General features: G+C 56.4%; 6 protein-coding genes across 6 annotated transcripts; 3 read left to right on the plus strand and 3 right to left on the minus strand.

Moving 5' to 3' along the window:
* Window positions 1–614: 614 nt before the first annotated feature.
* Window positions 615–1,472, plus strand: PG986_012460 (uncharacterized protein; the record flags this gene model as incomplete). The annotated part of the gene is made up of 1 exon (XM_066848682.1): window positions 615–1,472. The coding sequence occupies one exon, from the start codon at window positions 615–617 to the stop codon at window positions 1,470–1,472; it is 858 nt and encodes a 285-aa protein (XP_066695378.1).
* Window positions 1,473–2,662: 1,190 nt separating this feature from the next.
* Window positions 2,663–3,745, plus strand: PG986_012461 (cyclin-like protein; the record flags this gene model as incomplete). The annotated part of the gene is made up of 1 exon (XM_066848683.1): window positions 2,663–3,745. One exon carries the CDS (start codon window positions 2,663–2,665, stop codon window positions 3,743–3,745), a length of 1,083 nt encoding a protein of 360 aa, XP_066695379.1.
* Window positions 3,746–5,664: 1,919 nt separating this feature from the next.
* PG986_012462 (uncharacterized protein) lies at window positions 5,665–6,750 on the minus strand (the record flags this gene model as incomplete). The annotated part of the gene is made up of 1 exon (XM_066848684.1): window positions 5,665–6,750. The coding sequence occupies one exon, from the start codon at window positions 6,748–6,750 to the stop codon at window positions 5,665–5,667; it is 1,086 nt and encodes a 361-aa protein (XP_066695380.1).
* A 1,460-nt stretch (window positions 6,751–8,210) lies between these two features.
* On the minus strand, window positions 8,211–9,206 carry PG986_012463 (NAD(P)-binding protein; the record flags this gene model as incomplete). The annotated part of the gene is made up of 1 exon (XM_066848685.1): window positions 8,211–9,206. One exon carries the CDS (start codon window positions 9,204–9,206, stop codon window positions 8,211–8,213), a length of 996 nt encoding a protein of 331 aa, XP_066695381.1.
* Window positions 9,207–10,388: 1,182 nt separating this feature from the next.
* On the minus strand, window positions 10,389–10,796 carry PG986_012464 (uncharacterized protein; the record flags this gene model as incomplete). The annotated part of the gene is made up of 1 exon (XM_066848686.1): window positions 10,389–10,796. One exon carries the CDS (start codon window positions 10,794–10,796, stop codon window positions 10,389–10,391), a length of 408 nt encoding a protein of 135 aa, XP_066695382.1.
* Window positions 10,797–11,837: 1,041 nt separating this feature from the next.
* Window positions 11,838–13,290, plus strand: PG986_012465 (uncharacterized protein; the record flags this gene model as incomplete). The annotated part of the gene is made up of 4 exons (XM_066848687.1): window positions 11,838–12,032; window positions 12,083–12,423; window positions 12,511–12,676; window positions 12,715–13,290. 4 exons carry the CDS (start codon window positions 11,838–11,840, stop codon window positions 13,288–13,290), a joined length of 1,278 nt encoding a protein of 425 aa, XP_066695383.1.
* Window positions 13,291–14,865: the final 1,575 nt, after the last annotated feature.

Here is a 14,865-nt window from a genome sequence, read left to right on the forward strand (position 1 = left end):
TTCCCTTCGAGGCAGAGATGAGCAAACAGAGAGAAAGAGAGGTGTTCGTCTAGGCTCTCGTATATCCGTATGCCCTGTCTAGGTCCAAGTAAGACATGGATACTTTATGTAGGCGCAAGGTGCATGGATATGTAGATGGATGGAACCACACACACACACACACTCTCTCTCTCTCTCTCATCGCCAACATCGACGCAGTAGGACCGAACGAGCGACTGGCCCCCATAATATACCCTGGCTTCTACCTTGCCGGGGAATCGAATATGTATTTGAATCCACCACCTCCCCCGCGGCACAGCTGTGGATAGAGTAGTAAGTCTGGAGTATTCATTCGTCATTCTCAGTTGTCCCGGCGGAGGGATCCGATTCACTCCATTATTTTCTCACTTACTATACTATTTCCCCCACTCTCGTGAATCTGCACAATCGCATCGTCATCGGCTTACGATCCTTCGTGCAGTGTATCCCGCCTTACTTATTTACTTGGCACGAACTCCTACCTCCGACTCTTCTAGTAGGCGGGGTACTTCTTCCCGTGTCTAGAGCCTTACCCGTCTGACAATACGCACTTCCACGCATACATACCTACTTTTGATACTGCGCCTTCGCCTGTCATGGCACCAACAACACGAGGAGAAAACGTTGCCGAAAACGATGCCTTCGCAGGCCCCAACAACGCCGGCGGCGAGAAGCCCTCGGCCTCGCTCACGCCGTGGGTCATAGTGGCCATCACCGCCGCCTCGTTCCTCGCCGTGACCTTCGTCGGCTTCGTCGGGGTGACTCTCATGCGCAGGCGGCAACGCCATCGTCAACGCCTCGGTGCCAACGCCGCTGCGGCCGTGAAACAGCACAACAGCAAGTACTACTACCGCAAAACCCACAGCCGAAAAGGCAGCTTCGAGCGGCCGTGGCCCAGTTTGAGTAAGGGCCATTACCAACAACAGCCCGAGGAAGTGGCAGAGCTGCAGCGGTCGCAGCTGATCGGCAAGGCGCGGGCTAGTCGGGAGTCTTGGAGCTCGTACGGCGGCTCGGTAATGATGGCTGATGCCACCACATATCTGCCGGAGCAGCAGCCGCCGCAACAAAGCAGCTTCTCGAGTCCGCACGCTTACACGGCGGTTTCTGCCCATGACCACCACCACCACCAGCAACACCCCGTACCATCATCGAGTACCACCGGAGCAGAAGGAACTTCAGCGAGTAGGAGCCACGGACCATACCGCTATGACGACTGCGACTCCGAAGAAGACGAAGAGCGCGAGCCGGCCCCCAAGAAGTCCATGTCCCCGAGCGACTGGAAAGAGCTGGAGGCGCAGACCGGGCGGATACGGTCCTCGAGCCTCCAGGACCCGGCGACGCTGGGGCGGGGCCACCCGGCCTTCTCGCCGGAGCTGGGGCGGGCGCCGTTGCCGGCCAAGCTGCCCAGGACGCTGGTGGTGACGGATGTGGTTGGGCGGCGGGCTGTGACATAACTCAACCCCCAAATCTTCCCTCTTAAACCTGCTGTAATAGCGGGATCTCATACACGGTGTTTTGGATATAAGTTTGCTTGCTACCCTGACTGTAAAGTCGCATTGACTGGTTTGTTTGGAGTTTGGGGGCATCTTGGATGGCGTTTGATACGGTATCAATCAAAATTGTGGTTTGGTTTTTTTTTCAGAGGCATTCAGACAGGGCCTGTTTGATCAATTGGCGTTTCTTGATACATGGGAGATAAAAAGGCTATTCCCATGGGGATTTGGAGTTGGCAGAGACAGATCGGTCACAGCATCATGTGTTTGGCGGCTCAAAAGGGGAATTTGATATTTGCAAAGAAAGCACTTACTCCATTCAATGACATTGGGGCTTCCTTTGTTGAAGCTGGCCATATCAATCGAATCGGCCACACACCGAACAATGCGAAAATGCATTCACTGCCAGGCGGTGTTTGCCAAAGCTTCCTTTCTTCCTTCCTCTTGTTCTGCCAACCATCAGTTGTAAAGCCGATCGGCGTCTCTTATCCTTCTCATATACCTGCCAGGACTAGAAAGGTCAATTGAATGGTTATTCAAGAGGTTGCTGGTCTATAAAGCATTGCCAGCACCTCACCTCACCTCACCAGCGATTGCTTCTGCCTCGCAGTTCTTGCCGAACTCCACTGCGTGCCAACCCAGGACTTTTCAGCACCCACTCTGCAAAGATTGCCTGAGGCTGGTGCAAGCATACACTGCTTCGGTACAAGTAAGTCACTCCACGCCGGTGATTATTTGTCATGCCATCTGCCAATCCCATCAATTCCTGTTGTTGCATGTGATGTAGGCTCAGTGCGAGATACCCAACGAGAGCGCTTCTCTGGATGCGACTGAATGATTCCACTTTTCCGACCGATTGCTCCACGCGCTTCCCAATTTTTAGTCTCCGTCCAAGAGAACGGTCCAGCTGAGTCATCCAAAAATAGCGCCGAGCCAGCAACGTCAAGCTTCGATAACTGACCGGTTTCTACTGAGGTAAGCTGCTGACAATTCTTGCCATTTCCATCTCCATCACCATCGCCATCCGCCCAGACCAAAACAAAACACACTCGTTCAACAGCAGCAAATACACTCTCTCCGACCCTGGGATCTATCTATCTATATATATATATGTATATATAAATTACGGCAACTGACCCATTCCGACCAATATGGCAGTTGCGAGCGGTGCGGCCGACGCCAACATGATGGCCAACGTCGGCGGCGGCGCCTCGTCTCAAGGCGGCTACAAGGAGAACCTGAATGAGATCCTCGTCTGTCCCGACTGCCAGATCAACCCCGCCAATCTGATGGAGGAGTTCTCGGCCGGCGACATGGTCTGCGGCGACTGCGGTCTGGTTTTGGGCGATCGCATTATCGACACACGATCCGAGTGGCGCACGTTCGCCAACGACGACCAAGGCGGCGACGATCCTTCGCGTGTCGGTGACGCCATGAACCCCCTCCTCAACGGCTCCCAGCTCGAGACCGGCATCGCTTTCGGTGAAGGCAGCCGCGCTCGCGAGCTCCACCGCGCCCAGAACCGCTCCCAGAACGACAAGGCCACCAAGGGTCTCCTCAACGCCTACCGCGAAATCTCGACGCTTTGCGACAACATCGAAATCCCCAAGGCTGTGCAAGATAGCGCCAAGCACATCTTCAAGATGACCGACGACGCGAAGCTGTTCAAGGGAAAGCCGCAGGAAGTTATTGTCGCCGGCTGCATTTTCATCGCGTGTCGCCAGGCTCAGGTGCCCCGGACGTTCCGTGAAATCTTCGCCCTCACCAATGTGTCCAAGAAGGAGATCGGCCGCACCTTCAAGCAGCTCGAGAAGTTCCTGCAGGGCCACCGCGAGAACAACACCTCCAACTCCCTCCTCAATCCCCTCGACAGCTACGAGAACACCAACACCACCAGCGCCGAGGATCTCTGCGGCCGTTACTGCAGTAACCTCAACTTCCTCATGCCTCACCGAATGGAGAAGATCTCCAAGGCACTGGCCCAGAAGAGTTCCGCGGTTAAGAACCTCGCGGGACGTTCGCCACTGTCAGTCGCCGCCGCCTGCATCTACATGGCCTCCAACCTCATGGGCGAGCCCAAGAGTACGCGGGATATTGCGGCTGTGGCGGGTGTGAGCGACGGTACCATCAAGACGGCGTACAAGTTCCTCTACGCGGAGCGCGAGGCGCTTATCGACCCATCGTGGCTGAAGCCGAAGGGCGCTGGCGATTTGAACAAACTCCCTACCAATTAGTCGTTGTTGGGATCTAAATCTGCCCAGCAGCGGCTGCGTAGGTACGCAGAAGAATATGCAGGTGGCTTGCATGGTTCGGATGGTGGCGTGGTGGCCGCCGATCCGGATGACCAGCCGTACATCAAGGAAATGCTTCGGGACGCAGCACTCTTTGAAAAATTCGAGGCTTTACGCCTCAAGAAAAAAATGATGGATGGGCGTTCTTGATTCGGAGTTATGGAGTTTAAGTCGTTTACCGCAGCAATTTCGACGCATGAGGGTGATTCCATTTGCAAGTTCGCGCTGCCGGTTCTACTACACGCTTCTTTCTTCTCCTTTCACCAACAGCGTTGCCGCAATCAGGGATATGGCTCGATCAGCAGCCTCGGTTCCCTCAATTGGCATCGTTGATTTCATCGGCAGTTGACTCCGGGAACTCAGCACTATTGATAGTGTTATGGGGCGTCCTGGGAATTGATAGTAGCACTCTTGAAACACAGAGCTACGGCGACCGCATCATCTATGCGCACACGACCTGTCCCCCTTTTCCTGCCATATTTCAGTCTTTGATTGAAGGCATTGTCATCTCGTCAGCAAGATGGGCTGCAAGATTGTTACCGCCGGGAAGTGGAAAGCTGGCTTCTTGGGCTTTCTGCCCCTGATGATGTCTCATAGATGCAATGAAATGCATCTTGGTATCTGATCCGATGGTCTTTTGTGTCGTGTGAACTTGTGGTTTTTGGCTGGTAACTGTTCGAGGTGCTGCGAAGTGCAATATGTCTGGCACAATATCCGTGATCAATGCACACGTACTTGACAATGGGCATACGGTGCTGCCAACCCCCGAATGATGGTTCGAGTCGGGGGCAACCTTAAATACATGTGGCATGAAAATTGCAAAATGGGAAAAACTTGTATTTTCTGCTGAGACTGCTGGATACGCGTTTGGGGTTTGGGATTATCATCTGGTTGCATGCATTGCTTGATAGACTAGAGATTGCACACACGTTGTTGTTGTTGCTGTTGCTGTAGACAATAATGAGACTTGATGATACCCAAATTTTCCTTCAGGTTTCTTCCGTCGACTATTCAGTCAATCGGTATACCTATTAGGAGTATCATGCTACATGTGTGTAGTAGGACTGTTGCCAGCCCAGGTGTCGTGGGTTGAGCCCAGCATACGGGTGGCTGTTTGGTCGAGCTGGTGTATAGGATCCTGCAAAGCAAGACCAAGAAAGTACTAAGTTACTGGATAGAAAGAAAAAAGATTACAGAGTGGACAGAAGACACACAGTGTAATAAAACTGATCTACTGGGAGCTGGCTGCGCTGGTGGGTGGGCCAAAAAGGGGGCCAAAAAGTGACCGCAGAGGGGGTTGAACCCTCTTGCCTCTAAGTATAGGAATAAGACTACTACTGCTAGGCTACCCCAACCCAATCAATGGGGGGATGGGTAATTTAAATATATAAACTCTTCAGCATTGGGGGGGGAGTGGTTGCGCGGGCTTTTTCACATGGTCAAGGTTTGGGATTGCGGTGGTTCTTGGGGGTGTGGCGTCAGGGGGATGGACTTGGCCATAAAGCAGACAATCCTGAGCTCTGCGGGTTTTCCGTCTTGCGGACATCGTATAGGCAGACCTCTCTGTCTTGCCTCTGTATCAACTCGAGGGCTGGAAAAGACAGTTAGTGGTGGGCACTTTGTAGGGGCCGCAAGAGATCCAGATCTCCCCGACATATATTCTCGTCGGACTGGCTCCGCCACCTTGGGGACCCCTACAGCCCAGGTGTATCAATACCACCCTGTCCAAGACGGAGTCTGCATTTAATTACATGGTTACATCAGCAAGAGCGTCCATGTGAATCAAGTATAGTATATTAGGAGGAGGAGTCTCAATTATGGCGCCTTGGTATCGCGTACTTGGAAGTTCCATCTCCTCAAAATCATAGTCCAGTTCTCGAATGAATAACCTTGTATGCCAGGAGGGACATGGCCGCCATCAGAACGCAGTCGACGGTCGGGCTGACCAGCAGCAGCGAGAGCGCCAGCGGCTGGTGCCTGTCGCCCCGCTGCCGCTGCCGGATCCTCGCGACGCACATGCCCGTCTTCTGGTCGGCGATGTCGATCTTCCGGCCGTAGTAGTCGCCCTTCATGACGAGCGTTTCCTTCGCGCCGTGGGCGTTGAGGAAGCTGCCGACGGCTTTTAGGCTGTTGACTGCAATGAAGTTAGTTAGGCCCTGCAGTCCAGACTCAAGCGGAGTAGAGAGAGGCTTGCCTGAGGTAGCTGGGCACTTGATATGGAATATCTCATTCCCGTCCGGGTCGTCGCCAGAGAAAGTCGTCCACAGCAATACACCCTGTTGCCGGAGGTTGAGGAGGCGGTTTCCAGCCATGTACATGGCTGTGTCGTTCCAATTGGAAGAGCAAGGGTGCACGCCCCGTACTGTGAGGACCGGGCAGCCACTGGCCGTTTTGAAATTGAAACCTTTCTCAGACCTGGTGAGGCTCAACATCATGGAGTCGTCTCTCGCGTGGTCCGGAAAGAGTATGTTGGCAGGGAGCCGAACTGCGCCGGGTTGTAGTGCAGGAAGCTGTCGTCCTTGAGACTCCTTCCGAGCCCCGGACGGGACCTGGCTGGTCTGCTGGAGGAAGTGTACTCTCGCTGGCACTCGGGCTGCGTTGGTTTTCGCTTTGGGTTTCAGTGCAGGCTTCAAGTTCGTAGGACGCTGTTCTTGGTGAGAATCGGGTTTGCCTCTTGGGATATTTTTGGACTCGTACGTCGTGGCTAGAGCGAGGGCTGTTTCTTCAACATGTCCCGTGGCGGTCTCCCGCAGCTCCTTTGGATCCGGCCGACGTGGTGGGGTCAAAGACAAACAAGCATCCAAAACCGTTTGAAGACTGTGGGGGACGTGGAGGGGTGTCTCTGCTATCTTTGTAGTCGACAGCATTGAGTGTTGAAAGGGACCGCTTGACGGCGGACTGACGGGGGCAATGTAGCCTCGGTGGAGAATCTGTGTCCGGTCCATCATCGTGAATTTGGTCGATCTCCGAGTTCTCGATATGCGGTAAAGGCCATGGTGGCAGGCAATATGCTAGGGCGGCAGAGAGTTGATATGTAAAACTCCAGACCTGTATCTGGGAGTGGCCAGCTCGAATTCCGGGAAGCATCGTTAGGGTTGGAGGACACTGGGGGCACAGTGGAATGGAGAAAGGCCCCGACCTAGCACTGGCTTTAATGCGTTCGCTAAGGTTACCTTCTTTTACATACTTCATATAAACCTGGCAGAACGGTTGGCCCAATCGCCTTCGAAACATTGGACGATGTTCGGATAATCTGCCTCGTTTAGGAGATGGATTCTTTTCTCTCTCGTCCTCCTCGCATCCGGAAGTACTGCCGCGTTTCGTATATTCGGGTTTCAAACGCAAAATGGCTTACGAGAGAGAAGGCATAAAAGAAACCTTTAGTTAGAAGAGGTGGAGTGACGGGACCGGACGAAAAGGGCACTTGCTTTTCCCGGTCCTCAAGAGCTCGCCAGAGTTGAAGTCTTCGGAAGCTCGCTTCATACGGCTCCTAAGCCAAGGACAGACATCCTGGAGAAGAACCGCCCCCGGCCATCTGCGCACGAGGCTGGCCCCCACCATTTCGGACGGGAAGCGGGCAAAGGAGTTCAACGGGATAAAGAGCTCGGTCAAATCCTGCTCATAGCCACACTGTTCCAGAACCCCCATTCCTCCTTACCCGCAAATTATTCGTGCCCTACACAGGTTTCGAAGAGCAGGCCGTTCCCGGCACGGCCAACTTGTTCTTCGCCCAAGGTGGCTGTCGAGATGGTGAACAGGGAAGCCCATTGTCAGACGGATATCACCACCGGGCGGCTCCCTCTCGACGGGAGTGCGCCAGTAGAGGTCATCGAGACAATCGCGAGGCCGATCCATCTTCGCCCGTCCCGTCGTCAGAACTCTGGACCAGAAGACGGCTTGAGAGGCAGTCTCCCATGCCCGTGGGCATCACATGGAACCGAACCCTGAACTGGCGTTTCGGAAGCTGGAGGGGGAACTTGAGGGATGCTGCACACCCTGATTGCGGCCGATCAGGATGCACCGCGTCATCCACTCGACCTCCGTTCTTTACTGATATGTCGGCTTGATTCGACGGACAGTCTTTGGCGGTATTCCTGCTGTTGTTGGCCAAGACATCTCACTTGATACAGGCCGTGTGGCTCGCCGTATTCCACAAGACATGTGTCCCAACTTCGAAAACGCGGGAAATTTCGGACGCACATTCCAATCAGAAATTAACCTCATTTTCCTTATTGAATAAATGTATTTTATCGTCCAACCATTGGAACAGGTCTATCTATTCTATCGCCCAAACTCCGAATGGCAAAACAAGGCGTCGGCGAAGACGCGTGGCTCCGTTGGGTATTGTTCTCCCAGCCACCACTGGTACCGCCCACGCCCAATCCCCTCCTCAATTATCCCTCCCTCCTCATTCCCGGCAGTGGTTCGCGACGTGGTCGCAGTCGGACGTGTCCTCGGCCTGCGGGAACGTGCTCTTGTACTTCATCAGCACCTCCTTGAAGCGCAGGGGCCGGCGGCCCGTCAGCCGCTCGACCACGTCCGACGTCTCGAGCATGTAGCCCTTGGCGACCATCTCGCCGCAGCAGAGCAGGTCCTCCATGCAGAGCTTCATCGGCAGCCCCTTAAAATCGCCCTGCGCGTCGTCGGGCAGGCCCTTGTCGGCCCACCACTTCTTCAGCTCGGCGTCGGGCATGTCGACGAACTCGCACTGGTAGCCCGTCTGGTCGCAGATCCAGTCCATGATCTGCCCGTCCGTCACGGCCTCGGGCCCCGTCACGTGGTACACCTTGTTGGCCTGGCCCCGGCCCAGCAGCAGCGCGGCCAGCACGCGCCCGCAGTCGTCGCGCGCCACGTAGGCGCCCCGCACGTGGTGCGTGTTGTTGAGCCACGAGTCGCCGCAGAACTGCCAGCAGGGCACAAACAGCTCCGCGATGTTGTCGGCGTACAGGTAGTTGCGCTGGATGTTGTACTCGAGCCCGCTCGCCTTGATGAGCTTCTCGATGTGGGCGTGGTCGCGCGGCAGGAAGGGCAGGTCTTCTTCCTTTTCGACCTCCTGGCCGGCGCCCACAAACGACGTGTAGCAGATGCGGCGCACCCCGCACTGCTTGCAGGCCTCGATGACGCGGGCCGCCTGCGCCCGGCGCTCGCCGAAGGCCCACGTCGACACCATGGAGACGGCCTCGGCGCCCTGGAAGACGGCCAGCAGGCTCGCCGTGTCGTCGTAGTTGGCCTCGGCCACCTCGATGCCCTTGGCCTGCCAGGCCTCCAGGCTCTCCTTGGGGATGTTGCTGAGCTTGTGCGAGGTGAAGACGAGCTTGTCTTCGGGCTTGGCAATCTCGGCGGCAAAGGCGGCGGCGGCGCTGCCGAGCTTGCCGTCCGCTCCCGTCAGGACGTACTTGGGCATTTTCCTTGTTTGTCAGTGGCGGGATTGCTGTGGTAGATTCAAGAGGTGATGGTGATGGTGATGGTGATGGTATGGTTTGGTATTGGTGTGTGTGGGTTGATGATTGTGCTGTTAATCTTGGGTCTTTGGAATATCCGAATAATGAGGAGGTCCTCCAGCAGCAACCGAAGCCGCCGTGGCCGGCATCCTCAGGAACTTTTATAGCGGCGGATTTGCCTCATGGTGCGGTGCGTACTCAATGCTGTCATGCGGCCGGCCTCGTCTTCATCAGGTTCCCTCCCTTGTTTTTTTGCGATGTTGATGGTCTGATGGGCGTGGGTAGCAGCTGGCCGTCTCCTCATCAGCCCACGTATCGCGGAATGGCGTGTTGCCGCATGCAGGATAGGATAGCCCACAGTGCATTGGGCCAATCGCCAATGGCAGTGGTCGGCACCCGCCGCGAGAGCCTGCAAGAAAGACCCTGCGAGACCCTGGCACCACCGACCGGCCGATCACCAGCTGGCCTGCCTCAATTGATCGCCACTGCTTTGTCAGGGTCGGATCTGCCTGCAGAGATCTTTGCCTCCTTTTCCTCTCCCAAAGATTCGGTCTCGAATCCCCAGCGATCTGTTGGACATGCCTTTTTTTTTCTCTCTCCAAGTTCGAACCTTGGGAAGATGCCGAACGACCGACCGACCGACCACCTTTCGCTTCGGCCGAATTCACACAAGGCGCCGATCTTGATGCATCGTATGATTTTGTGCTCCACCTCCACCACGCACGACTTGTGCACTGGCCTGCCACTGCTCTGAGAACCTCAGACAAATCAACAAATCCCGATAACCTCCACCGCGATTGGCTGGCCTTTCGAATATTTCCCGGAGCCGTCTGCGGCGAAATCCCTCTTTGCCCCGGCAAAGCGCCTAGACTTTCAGCTCCCTTCCAAGGCGGACCGGCCTGCTGCTGCAGAGCCAGCTGTCAACCGACGATGCGAGATCTCGTGCAGGTCCTGCCAAACGTCGCAACAATTGCCCGCTGAGGGGTAGTAACGTCGGTAGAACGCAGCTGCGAGAGACTCTGCTCCATCTACGCCGCCACGTCTGCCACATCTCGGCTATCCAGGACGAGGTCCCTGCTTTGGGGCAGCAGCCGTCTCCGGTCATATCAGCAAGTTCTGCAGTGGTGCATCGTCTTTGCTATGGGCTATGCGCTGGGCCGCAGGATTTGCGGAGCAGACAGCGGATACCGCCAGAGGCCGAGCCGCCACCCGACGCTCTCCGGCTCGAGGCCAAACCCCGCGCCCGCGGTCCGGGTTCCCGCCGGCTTGAGAGCGTCCAAGGCAGAAGGACCTCGTCGCAATACGATGGAGGGAGGAGTGTCTGTACAAAGCCCGCCGCATGTGCAATCCCAAGGGCCAGTCATTAGTCCGTGGTCTTGGACACGAGTGCGAAGTCGCGCACCACTGCAGCGACGGCACCACTGGCTCAAAGGAGTAAGTCGATGCGTGGGGGGGGAGGAGGAGGAAAACCCGGGGATGGATGCGCCAGCTCCGGCGCTGGTGCTGACAACCCCAAGAGTCTGGGCGGCACCACCGCGAGGAAGCAGGTGCATTGGGAGTCCCCGCACCCACACGCACATCTCTCTGGATCACGAGGTGTCGGGTTCCTAGTGGCCTGCCGCTTGCAGAGGCTACCGAGACAGGCACTGGGTCGCTCCGCTCCGCTCCCCCATCTTCTGTCTACTGCGGTGCCTTGCAGCGTTCATCACATGTTCCCTGGCTTCCGGGGCTTCAAGCCTTCAATCCCAACTTCCTTCCTTCTTGGGCGTGGTCGATGACTTGTCTTGCCTGCCGAGCCACCGTCACTGCCCCATCCCGCTTACACCCTCGGCCCAAGAAGACTATATAGTTTTCGAAGTCCGGGGAAGCCGATCGTTAGCCAAGGAGTGACGTCGCATACCACGAGGGACATATGACTGACACTGACAATGCCCAGCCCAAGGCCTATCACTAGTCCAGGGCAGCAACAGCAGCAGTAACACTATACCGGGAGAGGCCCGGTATCCATCCAACAGGCTATTCAAACTCCCCCACACCCTTTTTTCGATGCCTTTCCCCGCATATTGTTTTGTGCCCAATACAATGCCGGCCTATATATAGGAGCACCAATCACAGGGCCCCCCCTACCCAGGCATATCCCGGGCCACGTTTCGGGCCAAGGGTCCTGGCAAGATGCCCGAGTCAGGCTTTCCATGGTCACGACCTGCCCCGTGCCAGCCAAAACCAAAAAAGGCCGTTGGTTGATATAGGGCCTGGGTAGTATTCTCGGTGCGACTAGCATGATCTGGGTGGGTAATTCATGCCTTGGTCTCAGCAAAAAGACACCCAAAAGAAATGATTGTTGTTTCGTTGCCCGCCCTCTTTCGCTTTAGACGATGGCCAGATGCTCGGCGGACCGTGCCTGGATGGCAGGCACGGAAGATGAGGTGCCGGTGGACCAAGGAAAGAGAAAAGTAATATATAGGGGAGGTGTCGTTGATCCCATACCGTAAACAGGTTTCGGTTCGTCTTACTATACGCGTTCATTGTTCATCCCATCTTCCACTTCCCTCCCTCCCTCTCTCTCGTTTCCTCGAAACACGCCCGCCCCGATGATGCAGATCTGCCGGGCCGCAGTCTTGGGACTGGTCAGCGTCGCCCTGCCGCAGCTGGCGCTGGCCGCGCCGTCCCCCTCGGCCCCCGACGCGACGCTGGCCAAGCGCGCCACGACGACGCTGTCGGACGTGACCATCTTCTCGCCGCCCTCCAACGCGGGCTGGGTCGACCCGCGCGTCCTGTACGCGCGCGCCGTGGCCCTGACCTCGGCGCCGCCGCGGGCACCCTGCTCGCGACCTGGGAGAACTACTCGCCCGAGCCGCCGCTTGTCTACTTCCCCGTCTACAAGTCGACCGATAAAGGCAAAACCTGGACCCAGGTCGGCGCCGTGCGCGACACCGAGAACGACTGGGGCCTGCGCTACCAGCCCACCCTGTTCGAGCTGCCGCAGGCCGTCGGCGCCTTCCCGGCCGGCACCGTCCTCGCCGCCGGGAACAGCATCCCGACCGACCTCAGCAAGACCAAGATCGACGTCTACGCCAGCACCGACGGCGGCGCCACCTGGACCTTCGCCAGCAGCGTCGCGAGCGGCGGCGAGGCGCGGCCGAACAACGGACTCACGCCCGTCTGGGAGCCCATGTTCATGTGAGTTTCTTATGATGTTCTCCCTCCCAAGTACTGATGCATACGTACGTGCTGGGTAGCTGACCGCTTCTTCTTCTTCTTCCACAGGGTCTTCGACAACCAGCTTGTCTGCTACTACTCCGACCAGCGCGACCCCAAATATGGCCAAAAGCTCGTGCACCAGACCACCACCGACCTCAAGACCTGGGGCTCCATCGTCGACGACGTCCGCGACGACGCCAACTACGCCGCCCGCCCGGGCATGCCCGCCATCGCCCCCTGCCCGACGGCCGCTACATCTACGCCTACGAGCAGTGCGGCACCGACGGCTGCCGCGTGCACTACCGGCTGCCCCAGAGCCCCGTCGACGTGCTGTCGGCCCCGAGCTACAGCCTGCAGTCCACCAAGGGCACAAGACCCACCAGCTCCCCCTACGTCGTCGTCTGGAACAACGATACCGTCGTCCTCAGCGCCGGCTCCGGCTCCCAGCTCTTCGTCAACCGCCAGCTCGGCGCCCCCGACGCCTGGGTCGAGCACGCGACGCCCCAGCCGGCCGCCTACTCGCGCGGCCTCGCCCTGCTCGGCCAGGCCGACCCGGACGCCCTCCTGCTCATCGGCGCCGGCGGCCTGCCGCCCAGCACCACCAACCGCGTCAGCGTGAGCGTCATCGACCTGCGGGCCACCCTCGGGTCGTCTACTTCTGGGGCCGCCGCCGCCGCCGCCGCCGCCGCCGCCAACAGCAACAGCAACAGCAACAGCAACAGCATTCTTAATAGTAATGATATCATCGGAAGCGGGGACGGACAGGCCGCCGCGAGCAACGGCGCCGCCGTGAGCAGCGGTGGGGTGCGGCGGCGCCATCTGCCTCCTTGGAGGCGGAACTACTAGTGCTGGACCACCCGCTGTGTGATGCGGTTCTCTCGTTCGACCATCGGGTGGCGGCGGCGCCCTGCTGGCCCCTGGACACCCCCCAATGACGGTGGGATGAGGGAAGGGAAATGGATGATGACGAGACTTGTTTCCATGCATTGTCTATTTATTTAATGTTACAAACACAGCCCAATTGAGCGACTCATTGCAAGAATAGCAGGTGTCATTCCACCTCGGGCTGCGGTTCCTCCCCTCTTACCTGAGCACCTGGCCGAGCCAAGTGTAGGTTCCGAGACGTTGATGGTACAAGAGTTCCCAACTACCTTGTTCGAATCTATTTAAATGTTGACCACTGTTGAATGTGGCAAAATGGACAAATTGCACAAACTAACTGCAAGGAAGACTAATAAGTAGTCGACTCCCGTCGGCTACTACTCCACCTGAAGCTTCGAGATGACCCAAATACTTCAGAAGTCATCAGATGAGTAGATAGGGTACGAGACATCATACACACGCATCACAAACATGAGATAAGACTGGCAGAAGTTTGGGATACTTCATATTTTTTATCTGTACATTTGACTTGATGATGAGTTCCAACTCGGGTTACCCTTGGGTACGCTGCTTGTCCTTGCGCGTCCTCTGATTAAGGTACCGGAAGTCGTATGAACAATCGCCATCATGTCTGGGGCAGTGATAGCTTGTTCGTACCGGTCCCCATTTGTTTCATTGTATCCTCTGTTGATCGCGTACCAATTTTGTGTCCTAAGGACCACATCCTCTAGCCATCCAATCCCAACTGCCGATCGAATAATACCATCCTTCTTCTTCTCAAATCCATCGTGCCAATCGTAAAAACATCGGAGAAGTGCCTTTCTGCTAGGCATAAATCATCGGGGGGGGAAAGAAATAATGAAATGAAAGCAAGGCAGCCTCGCATTAACCCCCATCAGGTGACCCGAAATCCAAGACCCCCTTTTCTAAAGTGTCTGAACCAGAAAACTCTAAGAATCATGTCCTGCTGACTTGAAAGCTAAGCCGCGAGGTTGGTATAGTCTCGAGCAGAGCCTCTTGCCACAAAGCATGCCATGGCGACAGCGGGCATGCAGGCCAGCCTAAGCCGGGCCGGTCCAGCCCAAGCCAAATAAACCACCCCCAATAAAACAATCCGTGAACGAAAGAAGGGCAAGTTTGCCGCAATGCCCCATCTTGAATAGCCCCATATCCTGCAGCGAGACCCGAGTATGGAAGCCTGTGCATGCAACTTGTGTGCTGTGTCGACAGTGGGAATGCATGGAAACCCTTCTTCCAGAGTTTCTCGAGTGCCAGCAAACCCCCTCATGTCGTGGCAGCCCCATATAACACCCGCTCGCAGTGAAATGAATTGATGCCACCTCTTTCAATGCATCAGAAAGAAAAAGAATCAGCGGGCAGTCGGACCATGGCCATGTACCATGTCATTTGTTTTAAACGCCTCGATGAATCCTCAGTTTTTACCAGCCGGCCCATATAGGATGCGAAACCAAAAAAAAAAAAAAAAAAAAAAAAATCAGAAAGCCGGGATCTATGGGGATAATGAACGCCGAACCGTGA

This window comes from Apiospora aurea (genome assembly GCF_038362705.1).
Source record: "Apiospora aurea strain CBS 24483 chromosome Unknown utg000008l_segment0_segment0, whole genome shotgun sequence".
Classification (NCBI taxonomy): domain Eukaryota; kingdom Fungi; phylum Ascomycota; class Sordariomycetes; order Amphisphaeriales; family Apiosporaceae; genus Apiospora; species Apiospora aurea.